At 49.7% G+C, this 26,878-nt stretch overlaps 1 protein-coding gene across 2 annotated transcripts in view; it reads left to right on the top strand.

Annotated features, from left to right (window-relative positions):
• The window catches only part of Rab6b (RAB6B, member RAS oncogene family), a 61,374-nt gene extending 34,725 nt beyond the window's left edge, over positions 1–26,649 (top strand). For both annotated transcript variants that reach the window (XM_060385410.1, XM_060385411.1), the window contains exons 3-8: positions 9,818–9,871; positions 10,056–10,161; positions 11,529–11,640; positions 12,179–12,272; positions 15,384–15,450; positions 22,530–26,649. In XM_060385410.1, the coding sequence (XP_060241393.1) occupies positions 9,818–9,871; positions 10,056–10,161; positions 11,529–11,640; positions 12,179–12,272; positions 15,384–15,450; positions 22,530–22,594 (498 nt within the window). In that variant the 3' untranslated portion in view covers positions 22,595–26,649. The remainder of the gene's footprint in view (positions 1–9,817; positions 9,872–10,055; positions 10,162–11,528; positions 11,641–12,178; positions 12,273–15,383; positions 15,451–22,529) is intronic.
• The last annotated feature ends 229 nt before the right edge of the window (positions 26,650–26,878 follow it).

Raw genomic sequence — 26,878 nt, 5'->3', positions numbered from 1 at the left:
TACAGAAAGAGGTTGAATGAGAACAAGCTAGACATGGGTGAAGATAAAACAAGCCAGAGAATGAGAAGGAGCCAGATTGGGAAAAATTGCTGAAATTAATTTGATACTAAGCAAAGCAATTCAGGGGCCAAGAGAAAAGCCAGATTCACTAAGTCAGTTGGTAGAGGGGTTTGAGCCAGAACAGCTGAGTTGAACCAGCCAGCCCAGAGCTCAGAAAGAACAAAAAAGGGTGAGCTTATTAAGCAGTAAATCTCAGAGGCTGAAAACATTCTAGACCTAAGTTAGATTGTAGGAGGCTGGAAGCTTCCAGGACTAGGCCTACGTTAGCAGAGGCAATAAGTCTCCCAGACAACAACTGAAACAGGAGAATGAGAGTCCTTTCACACTTCGCCGTGCAGCCTTTCTGTATCTCTCAACATCCACAAAGTCCAACCTGTCCTCAAGTGTCACCCACACATGTCCCTCGCTCTGGAGCATACTCTCTCCCCTTCCCTGTATTCCAGACATGCACAACAAATTTCTATGCGTCTCTCTTGCATTTGTCCCATCTTCCAACCAGAATGGTTTCTAGAGGGCCGACTATTTAGGAAGTCCTTCTGAGTTCTCACTTCATCCAGTTCCCTGGCTTCACCATGCCCTCTTCTGAAGTCGCTACACCAGCCATTGGCCCCAACCAGTCTCCATTTCTGAAGAAATAGTGGCTTCATATTTCAGGGTGCTGTCATCTACAACACTCCCCTACCTTTACCCGTGGCTGTGTAGTGACCCTCTCATGTCCCCCTTGGTCCTTCCAGAGGATCCCCAGTTCCTATTAACATCGGTTCCTTACAGGCTGAGGAACTTCTTTTTAACATGGACTCTTTGCTCCCATTCATTTAAAAATGTCTTTAGTTTGTCTGCACTTGAAGGACATTTCTTCTGGATTTGAAATTCCAATTCTACTTGCTATCTGTTGTCATTGTCATCCCTGTTGCTGTGCCCTTGGGTACCATCGTGTCATTTTCCTCCTGCTGCCCTCAAGAGTTTATCTTTTGTTTGGTACTCATTGATTTGACTCTGATTTTCAAAAAATTGTGTGTGTGTGTGTGTGTGTGTGTGTGTGTGTGCGCCCGTGAGTGTGTTGCATGTCATGGAACCTGTGTGGACATCAGAGGACAACTTATAGAGTTGGTTTTCCCCTTTCCTACCATGGGGGTTCCCGGATCAAACTGAAGTGGTCAGGCATGGTGGCAAGCACCTTTACCTGCTGAGCCATCTTGCTGGCCCAAATCTGTGTCTTTATTATGAACATAATTTTCTTTCTGTATTTCAGCGTGATAATATTGGCTGTTTTAAAATATTTCTTCCTGCTTTTAACGTCTTGAACCAACCCGACTGATCTTCATTTATTTATTTTTCTCGTGGATGGCTTACATTTTCCTCTCGCCTCATCGGCCTACTCACCTGGGATTGTAGCATGCATGCACGTGTTTGTGCCTGAACGCTCTGCGGCACTGAGCACTGCTGGTTCTTTGTTTCCACAGTTGTACGGACCCTGATTCTCGGCTCTGTTCTTCCGTGCCGGGCAGCAACGACATGTCTGTCTGGACTTGTGTTTGTTCTGTCTTGTTTCCGACCTTGAGCAGGTTGCTTGGGGTCTTCTGGGGTCATTCAGTGTTGGGCAGCGTTTATATGCAGACTTCACAGAGCTGTTTCTATGGCTTTCCTATGTCTAGGATTTTCTACACTTCTTGTCAGCTGTGGTGGCTTTGCATTCTGCCCTCTAAGTTTACAGTCAGTGTGACTGTGGGTTTCTTTACCCCTCGACTGCAGCTGGGGCCACCATTGCTGAGAAGTCATAAAGCAATAAGAAACTCACTCAGTGCGCCCCTTTAGGTGGGTGCTGACTCATTCTAGCTTTTGCCTGCACTTCCCTGTGCCTTCACTCATCTGTTTGTTCCAGTTGGTTCAGAGTTAGTAATAATAATCATCAGGAGGGTCAGACAACTCTGGTATGATGACAACCAGAATTCCCCTTACTCCCTCTGGGGTGTGTCTCCCCAAACCTCCCATCCTCCACTTCTCCCCAGCCTCTGCCTACTGGAAAGGCTCTGAGCACTAAGAGCTTACATGCTCGCTCCGCATTTCCATAAGACACCAAGCAAGAGTCCTGCTGCTCTGGACCCTCAGAGCCCTTCTGCACTCACCCTTCCTCGCTGTGACTGACAATTTTTGTGAGCACCCTCTCCACAAAGTCAGGAGCTCCTTAGGGGCAGGGATCAGAGGTTCGTACAACACACAGTAGGCACTCAAGAGTGAAGTGGCTTGATTGTTAATTATCGACACTATCTGCCACAAAGAAGCTACCCAGGGAAGACCAGGGCCACCTTTTCTGAGAAGCCTGGACTTCTTGGGAGAGACAGGCTCCAGCTGGCAGTGGTGTGGGGCCAGCAGCAGCTGTGACTTGTGTCTGGAAAATAGACAGTGCCCAGGAGCTAGAAATGTTCTGGTCATGGAGACCCAGGCAAGTCTGTCTTTCAAGCCTTCTGTATTTGAGGGCTTGCTTTATTTACTTCTATTAAAATGCAAATGAACTCCCTCTTAAGTGGGCTCTGCTGAGCCGTTATGGCAGTGATTACCACTGTCTGACAGTAGGGAGCCAGATAGGATGTGACACCAGGGAAAGGCAGTGACAGCTTCAAGGCACAGCAACAGCTTCCGAAATGGACTTCTGGAAGCAGAAGTATAGCTCAATAGCCCGTAGCAGAGACTTTGACGTCGTGGAGACCTGGATTCAGATCCCAATTCCACTGCCCAGCTCGTATGTCCTTGCTTCTGAGTGAACCTGAATTTTTTCCCCCTGTGCATCACGACTCCCCAACTAGTCATCCCCTCTCCCTCACCCCCCATTTTCAGTCTGTGGCCCCTGGAGTTCACAGCCTCCTCAGGCCTGGATCACAGCACAAAACAGTCATTTACACATGTCACTGAGCACGTGAATGATCTGAGAGCTTGTCTGAAGTTCAGATTCCCAGATTGACACCAAAGCCTATGTTTGTGCCTACCTGAGTAGGTTCAGGAATCTCTGTCCTTTTGGGGTTTTTCAAGACAGAGTTTCTCTGTGTGTAGTCTTGGCTGTCCTGGAACTCACTCTGTAGACCAGGCTAGCCTCAAACTCATGGAGATCTGACTGCCTCTGCCTCCAGAGTGCTGGGGTTAAAAGCGTGCACTGCCACCACCAGCTAAGAATCTCAATGTTTAAAAGCTAAAGTGTGTGATCAGCAGACCATACGCTGACAATTCCCATATCATTGACCAGTGGCAGAGATTAGTCAGTCCTAGACTTTTCCAGTTTGGCAGAGAAAGTATTGAATAATCTTTGGGCCGGCCAGAGAGCTCAGAATGTGATTTGCAGAGGAGAAGCATCTCAAATTCTGAAGAAACACTGGCCATAGAGGAGCATGTCATGGGAGGGACAGCATCTGAAAAGAGACACACAAAGTGCCAACAGAGGGGCCTGCAAGCTGACTCAGTGGGTAAAGATGCTTGCTGCGAAGCCTGATGACCTGAGTTCAATCCCCAGACACACATGGTGGAAGGAGAGAACCAGCTCCTGCAAATTGGCCTGTGACCTCCACACAAAATCCATTGCATGCATGCGTGCATGCACGGATGCACAAACATATACAAAATAAATTAAATAAATTAAGGCAAAGTAACATGTGAATTCCAAACAGCACTATTCCTTGGTATGAATATGAAGTCAATCTTTGGAAGAGGAATATGAGGCCACGAAAAGCCAGTGGTGGGCCCTGAACAGTCAGCCGCAAGCATTTAGACTTTCCTTAGAGCAGCAGGGAGGATGGAGTCAGGAGGACATTAGATCCTCTGGAAGAAGAGCACCCTATGGGTGCTAGGAACGGAACCTGGGTCCTCTGCAAGAGCAGAGAGTGCTCCTAACTGTGGAGCACTCCGCACCCCTAACATTACTGGTTTTAAACTCAGAAAAATAACCTCGCACGTTGCATAAAGATCACCTATGAGTGTTGCGGACAGCGAGGCCAGGGATGATGCTGTTGAGGTTACTCGTGTGAGAGGGTCGGTCTGAACTAGGAAGTGGTGGTAAGAAGGGGATGGAGACAGGGGCAGGTAACACTGCAAGAGACAGCACCGTGTAGTCTGTTGTCTCTGCCTTTCCCCATCCCTGTCTTGATAGTTTCAGAATGTCCTCAGATTTGTTGAAACTCACCTACACGTGTTTTTGTTTCGTTTTGTTTTTTCCCTTTTCTTTTTAAGCATACCTCCTTGTATCATCTGGGGGTCTATTCCTGTTGAGGTCTCCCCCCCTTAATTATGATTCAGATTTCTTCCTTGCATACCTTGTCTCGTTTTATTTAGTGGGCACCATGACTTAAAATGCGGGTTCTGCCCAGTTCTCTTTGCTTCCCCCAGAGACTGTAATCCCTCCGTCACTCACCAGTTTGTGGTCACTCTTCAGTGCTTACAGGTTGTCATTTCTTGAATTTTTCTATAAGTCAGAATAGTCTGATATGGTCTGCTCAGCTATTAACAAAAGCAAAACTTTGAAATAGGAGTCCAAGAGAAAGGATGGCTCAGATACCCAGAGGCGATACCTGCACCTTGTCGCCATCATGCTTGCTCTGAGAAAGTAGGCAGTAGCTAAGCGGCCTGGCTGGTTGGAGAATTCTATTTGTTTTTCTTATGTTTTGCAATCAAGTTACCTGACAGAAGTGATTTACGGAATGAAAGATTTATTTTGACTCACGGTTTCAGAAGAATCCAGCCCTTCGTGGCCGGGAGCGCACAGCAGAGTTCGCGGCTGTGCCAGCACGTGGTGGTCGCCCCTCACATCACAGCAGGGCATGAAGCGGAGAGAGCAAGGACCACATGTGACCCGGTGTACATGCCAAACACCCACCTCAGTGTCCTGTCTCCACCAGCTAGGTCCTACCTCCCAGAGGTCCCAAACCCTCTCCAAGTAGTAACACCAGCTGGGGAAACAGATATTCAAAACCTAAGCCTGTGAGAGATGCTGTAACATCCCATCCTGGTGGCCAGAGGCTCATGGCCATCTTGTAATACAAAGACACATTCATTCCAACTTCAGGAGGCCTCATAGTCTCAGTGTTGACCAAAAGTCTAAGTCCTAAGTCTGAGTCTCTCCTGAGACTCGAAACGGCCTCTCAGTTGCGGGCCCCTGTAAAGTAAGAAGAATGCTTTCAAGATTAGACAAAAGCAGTACCAGCACCCAGCAGGGAAAACATTAAATCTTGTAGCTCCGGGTCCAGAATCTGGGGCACGTTGTTCAGTCTCACTTTAAGGTGTTCTTTAAAAACCTAGGTGGAAGTCTCCGTGGCCCCTTAGCCTTTGCTTTCTGCCCACCTGAAAAACAGCAGCAGGTGGAGAGGCCCAAAGTCTGCTGCCAGCTTAGATCATGGCTACCTTGACCTCTTGAGTACCCCAGTAGCTGAAACCAGAACCCAGAAGACCATTTCCTTCGGTTACCCTTTTCCATCAGACACCCCGGCAACTCTTCAAAATGCAGTCTCTTGTTTCAGGCGAGTCTTCAGTTATTTTACACCCTGGAGCCTTCGGAGGACGGGGACAGGTTCTCAGGGCGCCTGTTCTGCTGTCCCCAGTGTCAGCTGTGCGGCTCCTCAAGATGCTGATGACTTTACCAGCATTACCCTGCCTTGCCTACAACCTCCCGTATCCGCAGCTTCAAACATCTTCACCTTCCTTTCGGGGACCAGTCCTACATCTTAAAAATGCTTCTCTTCATTTTGCTCCTGAGTCTCGACTATAAACCTAGTTAAATTAAGGAGCTGAGCACAACCATGCCGCAGGCTGAACACCAAGATGCCTTGCATTTTCTCCATTCCGTTTGAAATCCACCCCACTCAAAACGCCAGGTAATGGGTAGAATGTAAATAAATTCTTTATCAGACACATGTGGCCTCTAGAGTCCAAATCGCAGTCAGGTCCTTGTCCCTACCTGAGACTACATGACTGGAGTCTCTGCCGGCATGTGATTCTTGCCAGCATTCCGATCCTCCCAAGTTCTCACCAGAGTGCTGAGTCTAGAGCCTCAGAGTCCACATCTTTAGACTCTTCCAAAGTCTTCTCGCAAGCCAGTTTCAAAGGCTTATAAACCACCCAGTCAGATCACCTGTAGGAACGTTGCTCCTTAGCTGGGGCAAAGTTCTGTACTTGTGACTTTTGCATTGTTCCAGTGGAAACAACCTAAAGGTAGAAAGACGTATTTTTGGCTCCCGTGTTTTTCAGAAGGCTTCAAGTCTATTCCAGCAGTAGCAGCATGTGCTAGTGGCACCCCACATCACTGAGGCTTCTCAGGAAGGAGGGGGGACAGAGGCTGTGTGTAATCTTCAAAGCCCACCCCGACCCAACTACTTCCACCAGGCGGACCCCATTCTGAGAGGTTCCACAGCTTTCCAAGTTAACACCGCCGCCAGCCGGAGAGCAAGCATTCAAAGCGTGAACCTCTAGGTTCAGATTCTTAACAAGTGGCCAGAGCAGGTCTTAGGGAGTGACAGCTACAAGATGAGGGCCTGCTTTTACGTGGTAGCTTGAAGATCAGGCGGAGTGGGAGAGAGCTTGGTCCCTCTCAGCGCTGATTTTTCTCATTGCCATCTCTTTGGCCAGGCTGTTGCTGTGAGGCTTAATAGAGACACAGTATGTAGTCCAGCGAGTGTCTGTGGTGATGGAAACCACTGGGCTGTGCATTGCTGTGGCTTGATCCAATGGCACGACACCTTGTTGTTATCTGATGACCTCTCTCCGCTCCAAAGCCGCGAGTGTCTTACATGCGCGCTCAAGGAGGGAAAAAGGATTGTCACCTTCACAGTTATTATGAGTAAAATCCCTGTCACCACCCAGGTGCCGACCTTTGGGGGATATGATTTTCCATGGCCCTTCACTCTGTTGATTAAGGTTAGTTCCGCTGCATGGACAGAAGCGACTTGAACAAAATAGAAAATGAAGTCTGTCTTGCACAGAAGGGCAGGTGTAGGCAGGCCGAGTGCTGACGAGGTGTCTCTTCACAGTCGGGGAGTCGGCTCTGGTGAGCAGTCATCCTGCCTTGTCATCCTCAGCTGGGTGAGCCATTATCAGCCTCCCCACCAGTCTGCCTCCCAAGCAGTGGGAACGGGGCAGGTTGGCGTGCACCAATCCACAAAGGATTCACCTCAGGGGTCATCACCTTCACATCTTTCGATCAGAACTCAGCCACCCTGCAGCCAAGGATGCTGGGAAACATGGCCTTCCACTGGGGCGGCCACAAGCTCAACTGCATTTTTCTAATTCTGTATTAGGGAATGCGGGCAGCTTCTGCCTCTGACCCTGAGCCCAGGCATCTGGTTTTGGTTCAGGGGTCTCACTAAAGGAGTTTGGTGCCCCCCGGGGTACAGGGGCACATAGAGAAGTTGGAATTTACACCTGCTTGGCACACTTCTTAAGGTTCTGAGTAAACGTGGAGCTGTCAGTCCACTCGCTGAGATGAAAATGTTTGGTCTCTTGGGAATGAGGCCTTATCTGCAAACACGCATCAGTTTTAGACTTGGTCCCCATGGCTGTGCTGGACAGGATACTGCATAGCTGGGCTAGCGATGCCAGCTTTTCAGCATGGATTCTTCCAGCTCTGACAGGACTGGCAAGGTCACAGGACGTGAGCCGCTCTTGTCTTCTTATTCCCACAGTCATGACCAGATTGGGATGCCTCTGTAGGGTGTGTGTGTAGAGCTCTTGACTTGTGGAGTGAGTTGCACATTCATTCTAGAATGAGATGGCATTTGACACTTTTTGAATTCCTGGGACCAGATACCTGGGAACAGCAACTTAAGAAAGAAAGGACTTACGTTGGTTCAGTCTGAGAAGGGCTTACCGTCATCACGGTGAGGATCAGGAGCATTAGGCTGCTGGTTATGCTATAGCCACAGTCTGGAAGGAGAGAGTATTGAACGTAGTTTGTTTTTAGTTGCTGTGGTAAAAATGTCAACCAGAACCAACGTGGTAGGGAAGGGTTTATTTGGCTTATGCTTCTACGTCATAGTCCCGTCATAGTCCGTTACTTACGGAAGTCAGCCAGGAACTCAGGCAGGAACCTGGAGGCAGGAGCTGATGCATTGCAATGGAGGGCCACTGCTTACTGTCGTTCTCCTCCTGGCTTGCTCAGCCTGCTTTCTTATAGCACTTAGGACCACATTCCCAGGAAAACATCACCTGCAGTGGGCTGGGCCTTCCCACATCAGCCATGAATCAAGAAAATGCCCCTCCCCCCAAACATGTCTGCAGGCCAGTCTAGTCTGGGGGAGGTCGTTGAGATTCCCTCCTCCCAGGTGACCCTAGTTCATACCCAGTTGACAAAAACAAACAAACAAACCAAAAAACCTAACCAACACAAAGAGGAAAAAGGTATGTGTTGAAGGGAGAGTAGGGAGTAGAGGAGGGAAGGGAAGGGAATTCTGGGTGTCTCAATTTCTCCATTTCATTCAGTCTGAGATCCCAGCCCGTGGTCTGGGTGCTGCTCACATTCCGAGCAGGTCTTCCCTGCTCACTTAGCTTCTCTGGACTTGCCCTCACAGACAGCCCAAAGGTGCGTCTCCTGGGGGATACTAAATCAGGTTGACAGAGATCTCTGTATTTACACGGAAGTCTTTCCTTGGTGTCTCTTTTGTATTCACTGCAGTTCTCCACATGATGGAACTTGATTTTGAACTTTTTTTCTTTCAAAGATTTTTTTTTTTTCTTAAATAAAGTCTCACACTCACGGCCCTCATTCCCCTACCTCAATAATGCTGGTATTACAGACATGCCATCATGCGTAACTACCTCAAAGACTTCTTTCTTCTGAGTTCGTAGCTGTTAACGGTTTGTTATACAAACCATAAAAACATGTACTAGAGAAAGCAAAAATTGCCCATGGTACAACTGTTCAATCAGATATCAGTACACAACGTATTCTCTTCATCTTAGACTCTGAGAAAACACGAACCCATCTAGCTACTTCAGTTGGTCAAGTTGGGAATCCAGCTACACACAAAATGCTTTATCCGGAGCCTTTTTCACTGGTTGAAGGTCCCTGCAAACCTTTACATATTTTACAAGAAGGTGACTCCAGGCACGGGGTAGAGCCCGCGGCTGAAGCCATGCCCTGGGTGTCTAGCTGTGCCGGAGGCTTTGCTATTACTTTATTGTGGCTCTTGCTTACAGACCCTCCGTGCAGGTAAGGACCAGAAAAGTGGGGGTTACCTGCCAGGACAGAAGAGGCACCGTGGTGGTACAGGGCGTGTGTGGCAGCCCTTGACTTGGCAGGAGGAGGAGAAAAAGCTCTTCGGGTTTTCTGACAGGACGTTACTGAGGCTGGTCCACAGTACCCCCACCCAAGGCGAGCCGCCACAGTATGGAGCATACAGTGGCAAGCTCCACCCCTCCCCCAGCCTCCCCACTCCAAGAACAATGGTGAACCCAAGTTCAAGTTCAAGGATGAGGCCGTGGGGGCTCAGGGGATGCTGGGGACCCCCACTTGGGGGTTGTTCCTGAGGAGCCTCTCTTGCCCGCCCTGTGCTCTCTCGCTCTTCCTGGAGCATTTTTCTATAGAATGTTCTCTGAAAACAGAAACAAACCCGTAGTTTGCTCAAGCTCCTTCCTCAGAGAAGAATGTTGGTGGCCAGCAGGAGGAGAGGCTTGGCTTGGGTGTCCCCTCTTCTGTCTGTGCCACTCCCTGGGATCCCTGGCCTTTCGGCTCCTTTGTACGAGTCCTTTCCGTTTTGACCTCCCTGTGCTTGCTGTTCTTTAACAGGCCACCATCGGGATTGACTTTTTGTCAAAAACCATGTACTTGGAAGACCGTACGGTGAGTCCCTTGCTCTTAGAACTGGGAGGACAAGGAGGGCGTTGTCGGGTTTATCCCCTGGGGCCCTCAGTTTGGACACCCTTAGGAGTCTCTGCCCAGACCAGGATGGAGCTGGCAGTGCCTCCAACTCCCTCTACCAGGAGGGCTCCGCTCATCTGCTGATGCCTTTGTCCTGGCCCTGTAGGTTCGACTGCAACTCTGGGACACTGCCGGGCAAGAGAGGTTCCGCAGTCTGATCCCCAGCTACATCCGAGACTCCACAGTGGCTGTGGTGGTGTATGACATCACTAGTAAGTAGGGGTCTGTGTTGGAAGGTGGGGGCTCTTGGGGCCCAGCATGACCCTAACCAGACCTGTGTGTGTGTGAATATGTGCACAGGTATGAGCTCAGTATGTGTGTGTTTGGGGGCAGGGTAGTGCATTACCTTGGACCATAGTGTCCTCAGTGTCCTTCAGACTCCTGTGACAGATATGACTACACAAGACAGGGTTGGTCCTGCTCAGGGCAGGGTCCATCTGTATAGAGGGGACTCAGATGCTCACAAGGTCAGCTGTCTGTGTCCTGCCTGGCTGTCATATGTGGTGCCATCTCTCTTCAGGGATGTCTTATGGGCAACCCCTCTTGCACACAAGGTTCTTTAAAGGGCTGCACAGACTCAGTGGGACCCCGGAGGTTAGGGAAGGCCTTATGCAGAACCCATCTAACACCACCCCCCAAATCTAAAGCAACGGTTTTCAACCTGTGGGTGGCGACCATTTGGGAACCAAATGACCTTTTCACAGTGATCACACATCAGATATCCCGTCTATCAGATATTTACATTAACAACAGTAGCAAAATTAATTACAGCGATGAATTTGTTACTGTAGCAACAGAATAATTTTATGGTTAGACATCTGGCTGGCGCTGTTAGAGGGTCACAGCATTAGGAAGGTTTTAGTCATATAAGATGCTACGAGGACCCTGAAATCACACAAGGTAGGGGCACGGCTCACTCATTGCTCTGTTCTGCCCTGCCCCCCTGTCTGCCTCTTCCCTGACTACCTGTATCCCCCCCCCCCAGTGAGGTGGGAGCTACATCCTAAAGGAGCTGTGTCAGGCTGGGGAGAGCAGCCACCTGGCCCCCTCTAGGTGCTGAGCTTGGGTGTCACAGTGTGTGTGAGTCTTCTGAGGGAGCTGCCGCTGCCCACAGATGACTTGCTTCTGGATTTATGTGTCTCTGAGGTGCCCCCCCACCCTGCAGGGTTGCAGGTTTTCTTCCCAAGCCCACCTGGCCTTCCTCAGACTCCCTTGAACATCCCTTCAGTGGGACTCCATTTCCTAGGGACCACTGTGTCCTCCCTTCACTGGTCCGTAGCTCAGCCAGGCCCTGAATTCTTTCTTTCCGCCCTCTGCCGTGAGCTTCAGATCAGCTCTGACTCCTGTCGGGCCTCCGGAGTCACTGTTCTGTGAAGAAAGTGCGACAACCTATCTTTCCAGATACGGTGACTTCTCTCCCTAGGGTGGCTGAGCAGTGCTGGTGGCTCTTCAGGACCGCAGGACGGGACTGGCTTCCCTGTATAGCCCCAGCCTAACTGGTATGTGGAGATTGGCATCTAGGTGCACGGCCTCCTGAGGGGGCCTTCATTCACACTCTGCCCCTACTTTCTGCCTCCAGATCTCAATTCCTTCCAGCAGACTTCTAAATGGATTGATGACGTCAGGACAGAGAGGGGCAGTGACGTGATCATCATGCTTGTGGGCAACAAGACGGATCTGGCTGACAAGAGGTAGGGGGGCTCTGGACTATAGAGGCACTATGACTAGCAGGACCATGCTTCCTTGCCCCTCTGTGGCTACTCCTGCCCAGGAGGCCGGAAAGGAAAGGAACGGCAAGGCTTGCCTCCATAAGCTCAGGAGCACCAACATGCCTGACAGACCCCATTCTGGGGAGGCAGAGTCAAGAGGATCAGAAGTTCAGTGTCATTCTTTGCTATATCACAAATTCAAGGCCAGCCCGGGCTACATAGAACCTGCCTTAAAAGGTGTGTGGGTGTGTGCCTTGCTTCCTAGTTCAGAAGACATGGAAGAAATATGGAAAGGGGTTGGGGTCCTCTGTGCCCAGGTGCCACCTTTTTACTAGGCAGACTATGGCTGGCCCCCTGGCAGGGACCCTTGGGCAGGAAGCCTGTCTTCAGGGCTGACCAATGGGCCACTGGCAGGCTCCTTCTGCCCTGCGCATGGTTCTTTATCTCGGGTGGCCTCCTCCATTCCTGCCAGGCGTTGCCTCCCTGCCACCTGACCTTTCCCGCTCTCCTTCACTTGCAGGCAGATAACCATCGAGGAAGGGGAACAGCGGGCCAAAGAACTGAGCGTTATGTTCATTGAGACCAGCGCGAAGACCGGCTACAACGTGAAGCAGGTGAGGACACACGTGGCCCGCTCAGGGCTGGAAGCCCTCGCCTGGGACCTTCCTTGTTCCGGGTGGGCCATTGATTAGGTTGGGGCAGCCAACCGGTACATAAGCCTGTAACTCCGAGCATCGGGGATGGCTGCTAAAGCAGGTGGCATGCAGGGAGCACACAGCTTGGGAGCCACGCAGACACTGTCGGTCACTAGTCTCCACAGCCATGATCAGGTATGGGTCCCGGTAGCAGCGTGTGTGAAGGAAGGCCCAGCCTTGGCGAGACCTCAGGGCCACGAAGGGCAGCTCAGAAACGGAGTGGAGAGGCTCCCCTTGGCAGTTGGGAATCGTGGGAGGGAGAAGGGGCCGAACTAGGGCTGGAGTAGTCGTGTTTGGCTGGGATCCCGGAGCCGGGGTAGTTCATGGGCAGAGCTTGGCAGCTCAGCCGTCCCGGGCTTATGGCAATGCTGCCTGTATTCTGACTGCTCACTCATCTGTAGCCTGATCCTCAGCGACAGGTGTGGTCAGCCAGGCTCAGTGTCAGCAGTGAGTGCTGTGACTCTCCCACTGACAGCACCTCACACAGTCATCCTGAACGTCACAGGGCCGACCTCAGCTTCCCGCTGGCTGGTAGACTCACCGCTAATCCTGCTGCTTAGTATGTTCGTGAGGAGACACGGGTGTCAGCATGGCACAGATGTATGATCCTTTTCTATTTGGGAAGCTTCACCCAGAACCGGAAGGTTTCCTTTATGATCCCTGTAACTGGCTTCGTACCTGAATGAGTCCACAGGCTTCAGCAGACTGGGAAAGGGATCCGAGGCTCACGCAGGGCCGAGAGCCCCTACCTTGGAGCAGGAGGAGGACGGTGGCGAGGAAGGAGGGCATTGTAGGCAGGGCTGATGGGAGGAGAGACCTGGCAGCAGGGTGCCTGCAGCATGGGAAGGGACTCTGAGCAAGGGGTGAGGCTTGATGTGGCATCTCCTGTGACCTTCAATTTCCCAGGCACACAAGGCAAACCTGAGCACCTGTTGGCCACTGGGAGATAATTATGGCTCGCGCCATGTTGATGGTGCTGCTGGCTGCAGTCTTTAAGGGTGACAGGAGCTAGAAGGGACAGTAGTAGGGGCACTGTGGCCACATTAGAGAGATCCCACAGTGCCCAACTGGAGGGCCATCAACTCCATTCCTCCCAGCCCTGTTTTGGCCTCCATGAGTATCAGATGGGAGCCTAACGCCCTCCCCTCAGGATGTCTCAGGGATGAAGAGAGGAGGAGGATAGGGCTGCTGCTCTTTGGGTCTGATGACATCATAGGAAATAGAAGCAGAGGACAACATCAGGCATCCATAGAGCAGGAGGCCAAGGACAGGCTGGTCCCCTCTGCCACCCTGGAATGATCTGGAATCAGGGTTTGAGCAGGAGTTAAAGGTGGCCAGTTTGAGCCATTATCAAAAATAACCACAGGTAACTTACAGACAACAGAAAATGGATTTCTCCTTGCTCGGAAGGCTGAGGAGTCCAAGATGAAGGTGATGGTAGATTCACTGCCGCGTGGGCTCTGTTCCCGCGTAATTGGCACCTTCCAGGTGTTTCTTCACATGAAAGGAACTCGAGGGCTCCCTCAGCTTCGCTGTAAATGTGGCAGTCCCAGTCAGGAGGGCTCCTCAAGGCAACATCCCCTTACACCACTTTTCTGGGAGTTAGTCTCTATTGTTGTTTTGTTTGTTTGGTCTGGTTTTTGGTTTTTCGAGACAGGGTTTCTCAGTGTAGCCCTGGCCAACCTGGGATTCGCTCTGTAGACCAGGCTGGCCTCGAACTCACAGAGATCCACCTGCCTCTGTCTCTCAAGTGCTGGTATTGAAGGCGTGCACCACCACTGCCCAGCCAGGAGTTAGGTTTTAACATATGAGCTTGGGGAGACCCGGACATCCAGCCCGGAATCTTCTGTGCCCCCGGCTTCTGCCTGCCTCGTTACTTTCAAGATGTCACCTCTGCCAGTGTCTGCCTGTCAGGTGCCCATTGCTGCCTCCTTCTGTTCTGTGCACTCACTTAGGTAGACTTACACAAGAACCTTCGCTCTGCATGCTTCCCTACCCTCGCTTTCTCGTATACACAGAGAATCCTGACATTCACAATACCACACAAACACCTCTTCACTTACATGCTTACACATACAGGCGCGCGCACACACACTTTCTACACCCACTCTACAAACAAAATCGCACACACCGCACATACCACATCCACACAAACCCACAGTCTCATGGTAGCATTCTCATATCCCTCACAGTGGCTGTGGCCCTGGCTCCCAGGATCTGGCTGCCTCAGTGTCCTTGGGGAGAGTCATTTATCTTACGTCAAGTCAGAGAATGGTCTTCCACACCTAGTCCTCATGTGAGGGTGAGGGACAAAGCCCACTGGAGGGCCTGCTCCCCGGGGCCTACATTATTTCCGTACTAGGGCGGGTTCCTTGAAGTCAGTGACCCCTGCTGACTTCCTGTGGGCCAGCCTGCCTGTTGGAGAAGCCACAGCTTTGCTGTGCGGGTAGGCATGTCATGTGTGTGCATGTGTGGACGTGTATTTGTGTGCTGGCGTGCGTTGGCATGCATGTGGTTACACCTGTGGGGGCCACAGGTTAACCTCTGATGTCATTTCTCCGCTGTCATCCACCTTGTGTTTTTAAGACAGGGTCTTTCATTTTACCCAGAGTGCATCAGTTCAGCCAGGCCGTCTGGCCGGTGAGTCCTTGGGAACCTACCGGTCTCTGTCACCTCACCGCTCAGATTACACGCGTGTGCGGCTATACCCAGCTTTTTACGTGGATTCTGGGGGTGGAAATTGGGCCCTCATGCTTGTATGGCAAGCACTTTGTTGGCAGACTGTCTCTCTAGCCCCCGTTCCCTCTACCTGCAAGCATCCTGAGACCCTCTAGGACCAGCATTGTGAGGGGCAATGGTGACAGCAGAGGACGTAGAGCAGGCCTGCCTGCACTCCAGGGCACAGTCGAGGGGCAGACAGGCCGTCGATGCCCACGATCCATACACAGGAAGAGAGCGGTGCAGGGGGAGACAAGGAGAGGGAAGGTGGGGGGGGCTGGGCGGGCCTCACCCTGCCTCTCCTGCCTGCAGCTCTTCCGACGTGTGGCATCGGCTCTGCCCGGCATGGAGAACGTCCAGGAGAAGAGCAAAGAAGGGAGTATCCTTTTCCTGTAATACGTGAGTGAGAAGATGGCTCCCCAAGTCTGTGAACCGCTTAGTCCTCCATGTCCCCACTGCTCTATGGAAAAAGCTTGCACAGCACTTCCACCATACAGCTGATAACCTAGCTTACACCGGATGCTGAATGTGAGGTTCACAGAGGTACCCAAAGGCACATCGTAGGTAACCTAGGGAATTAGAATTTGCATTGAGGCCTCCTTCACGTATATCCCTGCTCTATTCTGGGGTGTTGTCTGTCAACGGGCACCTGGGAGAACGAGACGGGAAGCAAGTAGGTGAGTGAGGATGTTGCCCTCAGGCAGGCTTTCTTTGAAGCTAGTCAGATGCCTGAGCAGAAACCGACCTGCGGAGTCAGGAAGAGAGCAGAACCAATAGGAAGGCAAGAGGTGTAGTGACCCCCCTGCTGTGCCCACCCTGAGGGACAGATAGCCTGCCTTTATCCCCTCCACTCCAAACACAAATTTGACCTGCCAGGATAAGTGGTGGCCATTCATTCATGTTCTCCCGGAGGCCCAGGTGGGACTCCGTGCTGGACCAACAGTCAGGTCACATGACTCCCACTTCAGGGTGATGACTAACCCAGCATCCTGGTGTACCTAGCATCTCGCCCAGCTTTAGGGAGTAGAGCACTGGACAGATAGCAAGTAGATCACGAGGGACAATCGGTTAGCCCAGCTATGGGGTACCCCCATCTGGCAGATGTGGCCATGGCACTCCTGGGCGCTCAATGGCTGGAGCCTCCTATGAGGCAAGACTAGAAGAGCCTGGAACGAACCCCAGACAGCCCAGTGGGGAGCAGGTGGAAGCAGCTGCCACTCAGGCTCAGCTGGGGTGTGGAGCTAGCATTTCCGTTTACTGATGGCTCAAACCCAGATGTTTTGAGGTGTTCCTGGGGTCATGCCTGGGATCGCATCATAAGGAACAAGCACATGGAAGTGCCACTTAGTGATGATATGTGATGATAGGATGATATGTGAAGGGTTCCCACATGGCTTTGCTCCCTCATGGTGAGGACCAGGGTAGCTGTGTGGGTGTAGAGCTTTCTTCACGTCCACCCTGCACAAGAAGCCTCCCCAGGGCCATTTTAGCAGCTTCCCTAGCTCTCGCTTTCTCAACAGCGTCGGGCTAAGGGACCAGAATGATAGAGGAGCTACATACAGACCTTTGCTGTTTCCACACACACAGGGCTCTCCTTTCTGGAGCAAGGGTTTCGTGTGACAAACAATGGCGGCAATTGGCAGTAACTGTGTGTCCTACCGAGTGTCGGGATTAAGCTTTGAGGGTACCCTGGTGGGTGTGAGCCAAGGTGTGCTGCTTGCAACCACACCACACAACAGATCTCACTCAAGAGGTTCATTGGAGAAGGGAGGTGAAAGGCCTTCTTGGTGTGGCAAGACATGAGAAAGAGACAAAGGGAGGCAGAGAGAGAGAGAGACTAGGAGATGGCGAGAACAAACAACCCCCCCCCACACACACACACGCACACACGCAGATTCGGGGGAGGGAATTCCGACCTTAAATTGTGTGTGTGTCACCTAGGGAAGTCATGTATCTCGTAGGAACAGTGGAAATAAATGCACCACACCTGGTGGCAGCAGGGGATAATGTAAGCTGTTGGCACTGAGTCGCTGAAGGGCAGTCTGGTGGACCACCTGCTTTATAATAGTCCTCCTCTTTGATTATTATAAAAGGTGAGGAATAGGAAGGGGTGATAGGGAGGCAGGAATGAAAGCACCACACTCTTTAAATTGCTTCCTTCCATCTGAAGACATCAGCGTCCTTGGGAACCCAGGAGAGCTGGGGTGCCAGCCAAGTCCTGGGTGAGCTGGCTGTTCCACTGGCTGTCCATGCTCTGTGGGACCATCTGGGGCTAGGAAAGGGCAGGCCTGGTTGAAGCAGTCTGTGACCACCTGGAGCTAGAGCTGTTTTGAAGCTGCCCTAGTTGCAGAGTTTGAGTTAACACCTGGACCTGGCAGGATGCTATATATATAATGTTAGGGTCAAAAAATAAAGTTAAGTGGTTTAGGGGAAGAATTTTTCTTCGGTGTAATTTGAAACCTTTAGGCCCATAGTCTTGGTAGTTGTGCGAGTGGAGTCCCCAAATACCAAGGGAAAGGGGAGGGAGCCTACCCTCAGGAGTAAGTGGAATAGGCAGGTGGGAAACAGACTGACAGAACTTATCTGGAGCACATCTGACCCTTGAGAAGTGGATTTAAGCCTATTCCCTGAAGCTTACAGATTTTTTTAAGCTTCCAAAAAGAGATAAGTTTCAGACCTGTTTGTAATCTGTACTGAAACCCACATTGTAGAGAGGCAGTAGACTCACACCTTTGGGTCATGGTAGAAGCTTGGGAAATGATTTTGGGTTAAAAGCATGAACGCCGTTTAAGGCGAGCTCAGGGAGGACAGAAACCTCTTGGGGAGTAAAAGGGCAAAAGCTCACTTGATCTTGATTTTCAGTGTGACTACAGAGCATGAAAGCAGGGCCTCTTTCCTCTATCCAGAAGACTGGATGTATATAGATTAGAAAGACATTTTTAGCACAGTAAGAAGCACCTTTAAATCTACACTTAGAAGACAACCAAAGGAAATTTAAAATCTTGAGCTCATGACTATGATAATAGCATTAGCACTTTGCCAGAGCTAAACTAATAGCTTATCAGACCTGCACCGATTAATGTTAAAGCTCTGAACTTTTGAACTCTTTAATTCAACAATAGCATAGTAAGGGAAAGAAATCCGAAGCCTTTTTTATTTAATTTTTTTTAATACCTTAAGTTACTTTCTTATACCTTTACAAATTGATTCACACACTTTCAAAACTCCTTCTTAGACACTAAAACGTTTTTCCTAGGTCCTCACCACTTAAGCTTTAAACTTTACACCTTTTTTTTCCTATCCAATCTTTTACCATGAGACACAGGCGGCTGGTGACCGAGAGCAGTCATTGTAGAGTGAGTTCCTTTAAACCAAGAAATGGTGAAAAGTTACATTGAAATCTGTTTTGTTAGTTTATCTCTTTTCCGGGTCTGGTAACAAGGTAAACTGTGTCTAGACCTAGTAGCCACAGCTCTAGGAAAGTAAGGCCTGTGGCCTGACTTAAGAGTCAGGCAGAACTGAGAAGGCAGCTGAAGCCTTGGTTGCTGTTACTAAACTGACAAAGCCATCGTAGCCTTATCAATCAAGGCCGGGGATCTGAAAAGGATAAGCAGAAAGTACAGACCCAGCAGCTTCTGAATCTATTAAAAATGGCAGAGTTGCCCTAGGTTCCTCCATGGTGGTTGAGGTCCCAGGCCAGTGTCAGTCTTTGGCCCCCAGGTCCAGATCCCAACAGACTTTCCTGTGGAGTAGGAACTTAGGATGACTGGCCTGCCTTGTCTAGGCAAAGCAAGGCGGTCAACTCCCCAGTGTCCTGCTTATCCACATGTTGGACAACATCCTGGCAGCAGTTGAGGTGAAGGGCAGTTTTTGGACCGGTGGCCAGCTTTGCCACATTTAAAGCAAGCTCCTGGTGGAGGCTCTTTTGCACCCATCCATCTTTTTTTGGAGGAGATTAGGGGTGCTGCCAGGATTTGGGCATGTCTCTTTCCACAAAAAGCTTTTTTACTAAATGTTTTAAATGCCATATTCTGCAGATCTCTGAAGCATTTGAGGACCATCTATTAAGTATATATGATTTAGTAACTTGCTTTAGGCTTAACTTTGAAAACATGTACAGAAGAATAAATAAAGCTTATTCCTGTAATTAATTACATTAGTACTTAGCCTGACTATAAGTATAGTTCTGGGCACATTAAAGAATTGACCATTAACCTGCATTTCTTAATTACCCTTAACAGTTTAGAGCAAGTTAGTAGCTGTTATAAGACTAGGATTTTATATTACATCCTTGTTATGTTTCGCCTTAAAAATAACACTTTATGAATTGAAGCTCTTCTAGTGTCAAAAATAAAACTTTTAGAGACCGTTCATAGAGAGACTGGCAACTTTACTGATCCTTTTATAATGCACTATGGTAGAATATTGCAGTTGTTTATATGACTCAGTTTAGCCAAATACCTAAAGCTTAAAAGACAAAGAAGCTAGATAAGTATTACTGTGAATCTGAGTAGACCTTATAGAGCTTGATTATCAAATATCAAACATATGCTGTTGGTGAGCTAGATTTTCTAGCAGCTTGGTGTTGCTGCTAATTAGCAGAGACATGAAGTAATTAGACATACATCTTAAACCAGCTTGTGTTAATCTGCATAGACCTTTATAACCTCACATATTTTTCATCATATACAGTATATTCTAGAGTTGAATCACATATATAGTATGTTGTAGCAAATATGGTTTTGAGTTTTTATCATCATAAAAAAATCCATACCAATCCAGAATATTTGAGACCCGCTGTTGCTTCCTTAATCTGAAAGAAGATACAGTTATAAGCAGAGAACTCATTAGAACCAAGAAGTTTTACAAATGTTGCCTTATGCCTTGTGGTCATGTTAGATGATGAAGTCACACAGCATGTACTCTTTTACCTTAGAAAAAGTAATTGCCCATCCATGTGGCTGCTTACATTCTGATGAGGTCACCAGCCAACATGGAGGAGAGCCACATGGTCACTGTTTAAAAACATCTGTTTTCCTAATAGATCTCTCTCTCTCTCTCCCTCTCCATATATATGTATTACATACTCTGAGTTACATACACATATGCACAAAGTTAAATCAAGATTACATACACAGCACATACAGTTGAATCTGAGTTACATACACAAATGAACACAGGGTTGAATCCAAGTTACATGCACACACACACATATTGTAAACAAGAGTTGAATCGCCTATACTCACGTATAGATTTTTAATTATAAGCCTTTTGCTATAAGTTTAAAGCCAAATTTTGTTACAGATGTTGCAGATATGAAACCAAAGCCAGTGAACAACTTAGAATTCCTGAGATGTGACTTTACAACATAATCTGAAGAGAATTTTTCTAAGAGCAGAGTGCAAAGAAATCATAAAGGAAAAAAGCGTGGGAAGTAGAACCTTAGAGATAAGGAACTTTTGGAAGTGCAGAGCAGACGAGTTCAGATTTAAGCACTAGGGGGATCATTTGTTTAGGGCAGTAGCAGCTGTTAACGATTTGTGAGAGTTTGGCAAGTAAGTTCGCCAACTTTTGGCCATCGATTTATTGTAAGGCCAAGCTGTTGTTGTGAAATCTGAGTTTGTGGAGGAAGAGAGAGAGGAAGTTGCAAAGTGGAACGTGAAGCAGGTGTGTTCCTATAAGCCCCCAGAGGGAGTTGAGCCCTGAGGCTGCTGGACTGCAGACTGGAGCCACAGATAGCCGGGGGGGGGGGGGGGGGGGGGGGAGGGGGAAAGGGAGCCTAGTAAGTGTCTTTAGCAGAGAGTCCCACAGGGGTGCGGAAGGCCAAAGCTGAGAGAGAAAGTTGCCCACATGGGTCAAGAAGAGAAACAGGTAAGGGACCAGGAGGAACAACCAGGAACTGAGGAGCACATAGGTGTTTGTGTGGAGGGCACAGCAGGTCAGAGGGAAGCAGTGGCTGAGAGTCAGATTCTAGGATTCGGCATCAACTTCACTAACAGCTGATCTGTACATACCTTAAGAGGGTAAGATCGGCAGCTTGGTTTGAAGCTGGCGCTACAGCTGGTGGAGAAGACCAGCCTGTGCTGAGAATGCTCCAGCTGGCCTGCTCCTATGCTAGGTCCAGCTCCAGCTCCCATTTTGCAACAAAAACACAGGAAGACCACACAGAAACAAACAGGGCTTGGAGCAAAGAAAAAAGAAACAGGTAATAGGGGATTTATTTTACATTGCCCCAATGTCGGCAGTATTTGGATTGATTATCTAAGGGGTATTGAAGACAGATTCAACTACAAAGGTGGCTGAGTTTAGAGGCTGAGTCAGGAACTAGGGGTAGTGGTTGGAGGTTCTCCAGGACGCATCCCAAAGGGGAGCAGGAGGTGGATGAGAGAGTTCCCATGGGTAACATAGAGGGACAAGTCCAAGGCCTAAAGTCCATGATGTCCCAAGGACTTAGGGCAGGCAGAGTGAAAAAGGCACAAGTTGAGCGGTGAGTCTTCACCTCGCAGTTGGGGGCAGGGCTGAAAGCCCGAGAAGAAAAGGGTGCATGGTACCAGTTCTTCTGAATGAAGCCACAAGGTGAAAACCCATGCTCAAAAGTGAAGCCTCACCCAAGGGAAATAGTTGTAGGCGTGTGCATTCATCAGAGACTCAGCGAAGCATTTACGACAGTTACCCCCAAATAGGGGACACAGAGGCACCCTTAGAATGCCAGCAGCAAGCCCCACTGCCACCTCACCCCACCCACCCCTGTTTTCTACAGCAGTGCAGCCAGCATCTGAGCCCAGCCAGCGATGGGGTGCGGCTGTAAAGCATCCACAAGCTTGGTACTCAGCAGTGGCGAGATGCTCTGGCTAGATGCCAAGCTGAAGTCTCATGAGGTTAGTCTGGGTTTGCAGCCAGAGGTGATGGGAGGGAACGGGCTGGCCTGCGCTTTGAATCCACTCGTCTGCTGGTTCTGGCAAGTGTGATTCAGCCCCCCAGTTCCCAGAATGCCAACAGAAAGGAGCTGTTTAGGCCCTGTGGATGCAGCTTCTTGAGAAGTAAGGACCATCTCCTGCTCACCAGGACAACCCCACATCCTCCTGTACTTGATGATATGGACACTGAATTCTGAGCCTGGCCTGAGGGACTCTTCCCTACCAGGGCACTTTGGAGTAGGGTCGGCAGTTACAAGGCTGAGACTATGGCTAGATGCTGGAGTTTGAGCACAGTTCATCAGTCACTGGGGAAAGCTTCCAAGACACACCCTCCCTGGCCTGTGTGATGTGTTGATAGTGATAGCACAGCCCAAGTTTCTCCCTGGGTTGGCAGTTTGGGCGATGTAGGCAGGTGGGGCATAGTGAGAGCAAAGGGGGTTGGGGGGGCGCTGCCAGCTCCTTCCCACTCCAGCCGAGCTTGCAGAGAGACAGAGTGGCGTCTTGATGACCATGGTCGTCTTCCTTAGCCAGCCTCCTACAGTGATTGACATCAAGCTGGACAAGGCCCAGGAGCCCCCGGCCAGCGAGGGCGGCTGCTCCTGCTAATGCAGAGCCCATTCGGCTTCCTCAACACTTGTTTTGCCTCCTATCGGTTAGCTTCCTAACGGGGTGGGAAATGAGTTTATCAAGACGGGAGGATCTTTCTTTTCTCTCTCTCTCTCTCTAGGAGTAGGGTGGGACACGGGGGAGGGAGGCTGGGCATCAGGGACCACGTCACTCTTAACAGCTGTTACCTAAACAACTATTTTTTGGTTTGGTTGTAATATATTGTACTTTATTAAGATTGCCAAAAACTGTTAAAATTTAAAAAAAAATTTAAATCATGTGTATACAACTTTTTGCCAGATAAAAGAAGTAGTCATTTTTATTTGAAAGACGTGCTTTTTTTTTGTTTTTGTTTTCATTTTTGTATATTTGTAAACTTACAGAGAACCTCTCCACACACCCCTTCCTTCCTGTTCTCTTGGAACTGTGTGTCACTTCCTCCTTCCTCCCATCCCCAGCCCAGTAAATTAAAGCAATTAACTGAACAATAGCAATTAGGTTCCAATCAAGCCCCCCCACCTAGGCTCCCCAGTCAAATCAGACTTTAGTTTAACAAAACAGCCTCAAAGGGGGCATTGTTTAGACCTTCCTTGGCAGAGTGGGACACAGCAGCAGGCCTGAGTGGAAATGAAGGCCTGTGGACTGTAGCCTCAGCAGCAGGCCCCGAGGCTAATTTTGCTTCATCTCCTTCCCTGAAAAAAAAAATACGGAGACAGAGTGCACAGGCAACCATGTGGTCTCTGTGCCACATAGTGAGAGAAGTTGCTGGAAGGATGGGGTGCTCTTGGCAGCTGAGGGCTGAGCCAGTGCGTGCTTCTCAATGGTTGTAACCTGCCGGCCCAGCGGTTGACTGACTCGCCAACTCAGTGTGACGCTGGGTGGCACAGGAGCGCTGAAGCCTGAGGCACGTGCCATCCGTCTGCCTGTGATTGGGGAAGTAGGGGGGGGGTCTCTGCCCTGATTCTGACCAATACATGTTCTCAGACCGTTGGTTACTGATCTTGCTGAGTATTGTTCTGGAAAGGTTGATTCCTTGATGTGTTTTCACCTCCTGTCATGGTACATTTGAAACCTTTGTGTGAATACCTTTGGGAGTGTTGTGGCTGCAACCGCAGGCAACTTGGAGTTCCTGTGAGGTTCCCAGAAGGCTGCCCGGAGCACTGCAACCTGCCCCCAGCAAGCTGTCCTTCCTATTTCTACTCGTTCCCGAGACTGTTTTAGTCTAGAAGACCTTCAAAGTCTCTAACGGAGAGCTCTCCTCAAAGCAAAATAGCTCACCTTCTAAACACTTCCAGACTCACTGGCCCAGGCCTGCCTAACGACAGACAGGGGCGGTGACCAAAACATCCCTGCCACCCTAGCACTGGCTCTTCTTCTACACTCCTGATGGGCAGAGTGAATGCCCCCCCCGGGGGGGGGAGAACTCCAACAGGGGGGTTGGAAGGAATTATGGAACTTCTCAGAAATGGGTTCAAAATGGCAGCCTCCATGGCAGGGCTGATTTTTGTAAGTGGGTCTGTCATGCTCCTCCATCCTGGGAGACGGTGTCAGAGCCAGTTCTGGTGAAGGAGAGAGGAAGCACGGTCCCCTGGGGTACCTCTTCCCAAAGGCAAGGACCAATGTACGAGTGTAACTGAGACATCATGTGTTTAGTTTTTATATGTGTGTACATAATTATACATAGAGATAGACTTGTGTATACACCCCCCACACACACACACACACACATCCTCACATATACATGTGCTCAATGTATATTCTTGTCTCTCCCGCTCTCAAGTTGGAACTTTGCATTGTGATTCCAGTTTTGGAAGTTCAAAAGTATACAGTGTATTGAAATAAGAAATACTCAATATTGTCAAATAACTTGTGGTTGTCTTGCCTTCAATAAAATAGTGCATAGATGTGTTAAACTACGAGCAAAAATAGTCCACGGAACTACCTTCACCACTGCTTTATGTACCTGTGTGCACAGGTGTGCATGCCTTTGTGGGCCAGTGTCCCCCAGTGTGGGCACCCCACCTCCGTGGTGCTTGTTGGAAGAAGGCGTACCTGCCCCGTGAAAACGGCAGCCTGACTGGCAGTGAGGGCCTTCTCCGGCAGAGCCCCACTGACAGCGCTCTGTACCAGGTCTCACTGAATGAATGTAGAATGGATTTTCATCTTCTCAGCACTGAAGAATACCTTTCTGTATTCCTATAACTCGAAGTAGAAACTCGGTTCTCTTCTCTTGTTCACATAGTCTAAGACATCACGGTGCCATGGCAGATGAAACAACAGGCGCTGTGACAGATGAAGTCATTTCCGGTTGCTCTGACCTAAGGAGCTCTGCCTTCCTAGCTTGTACACAAAGCCCCTCTGCCCCATTGCTCTCTGCCCCCACAGGTGGCCTGGCCTCCTTTTCCTCAGCCAGGCTGCCCAGCTCCTTCCCTAAAGACCTTTAAGGCAGCCAGGCCCCACACAGAGTTGTCCTGGGCTTTCCGCTTGGCCACCACCATCCTCCTGTTTGTAGGTAGGATCTGGTCAGGTTCTCTTGAAGATGTCCTGAAATTATCTCAGTTTCCCCATCTTTGCTGAATCCAGTTCAGTCAGAGGACAAAATGGAGGATTCCTCTTAGGGCATGATCTCAACTTAGTAATTCAGTTCCTCTCCCTGGACACTGGACCTGGCCTGGCAGGTGGACATGGCCCTCTTCCTTTTCTTTAGGAGTCTTGAAAGAGAGTTGTCAGCAAAACTTCTGTGAGCCCTGCAGAACCAGTCTGAGATTGAAAAGGCAGGTGGTGTTGCTAAACCCAATGCACACCAGAATGCAGGTGTGACATCAGTGTCCTGAGTGGGGTCAGGGGCTAGAATGCTTGGTGGCTGGAGTCTCACTGCTGTCAGTCACTGCTCCCTTCCTGTCGCCATCCTGAAACATTTTGCAATATCCCGAGATCCGAGGAGAAGCCATGGTCACATCAATTAAAAGTCTCAGGCAACAGAGATAATAACGGTTGCAAGGTGGTAGCCAGGCAGGAGTATAGACACCTGAGCATGGTCTCTGTTACCCAGTGGCTAACTAATGTCAGAGCTCTAATCAGTGCCTGTCCTCCAATATCCAGTGTGACAGTATGGGGACAGCATCGCTGGCTTCAGCGTCCTGCTGGTAGAACAGTTTATTCCTTCGCCGTATGGAAGGAGGAGAGGCTGTCAGGGAAAACTGGGTAGCTGAAGATGGTGAGAGTTACACGAGAGCCAGCTAGCAGGACTATGTCTGAATGTGTCATGCTCAGGGCTCGATGCTCACTAGTGTCCAAACTACCTCTCCCCCAAGACTGGGAGGCACCATCAGCTTGCCACAGCACTGGGAGCCAAGCCCTTCCTGTTTCCCGGGTGGGAGAACCAAAACAAGACAAGGTCCCCTGCAAGCCGGGCATGATCAGAACCGGTGTCGGCATTCTTCATCCATCGATGACCTTGGGGTACAGGCAGGACTCCGTCCTACTGTGCTCGTGTCCCTTAAGCCATCTCTGCTCCGTGGCTAGCACGCAAGGGTATTCCCAGCCTGAGAAGCTAAAGAGAAGATAGGTGCGTTGGGCTCCTCCACCGGAAAGGGTGGTCCCCAAATCTACTTGCATTGTCTTGTATACACACGTGCACACTCACCTATAGAGCGGCAGCCAGGGCATCCTTTTGATTTTTGTTTGAAATCAACTTCTTCGGTATTCCAAAATCTTGCAGTTTCAGTGTGCAAACTTCTTGGACTCCAGACCCCATCTGATTGACACTTTCCGCAGGGTACGATTATTAGGAGGCCCTTACAGCGGGAGTTCAGATGGTCCCTCCAGGAGGCAAGAAGCCTCCATAAGCCTGGAAGGCCAGCCTGCCTATTTGTGGTGTGTTGATTACTCACCTCACCTGTTCATTAAAGTGAGGTACACAGAGGGTGGCATTTCCAGCTGTAATGGGCTCAGAAGGCACAGTGGCCATATTGACTTTACATTCAACTGTGTAATATGTGGAAAAGACTCAGCATGTTGGTCAAACAATAAACTGTCCTAATTCTCAACACAAAGCTTCTTGTCGACTGTTGTCTAAATGGCGTAGTTGTATATTAAGAGCTTAAAAAGCGTGTTTCCTCAAAGACCCTCTGCTCTCTGGGCGTTGTGTCCCGACACAGCATCCTTGCCTCGTGCTCCTGCTCTCCTGGGCTCTCTACCAGTTCTAAAAGAAAAGTGTGGACTGGTTAAGATTGTGTTCACAAGCCTTCCCAATCCAATCTTTCTGGGAAACTCAAGGTGTAT

This window comes from Meriones unguiculatus, chromosome 6, assembly GCF_030254825.1.
Source record: "Meriones unguiculatus strain TT.TT164.6M chromosome 6, Bangor_MerUng_6.1, whole genome shotgun sequence".
NCBI classification, from domain to species: Eukaryota; Metazoa; Chordata; class Mammalia; order Rodentia; family Muridae; genus Meriones; species Meriones unguiculatus.
Note: the sequence above shows the minus strand (reverse complement) of the source record. Positions and strands in the feature narration are given on the sequence as shown.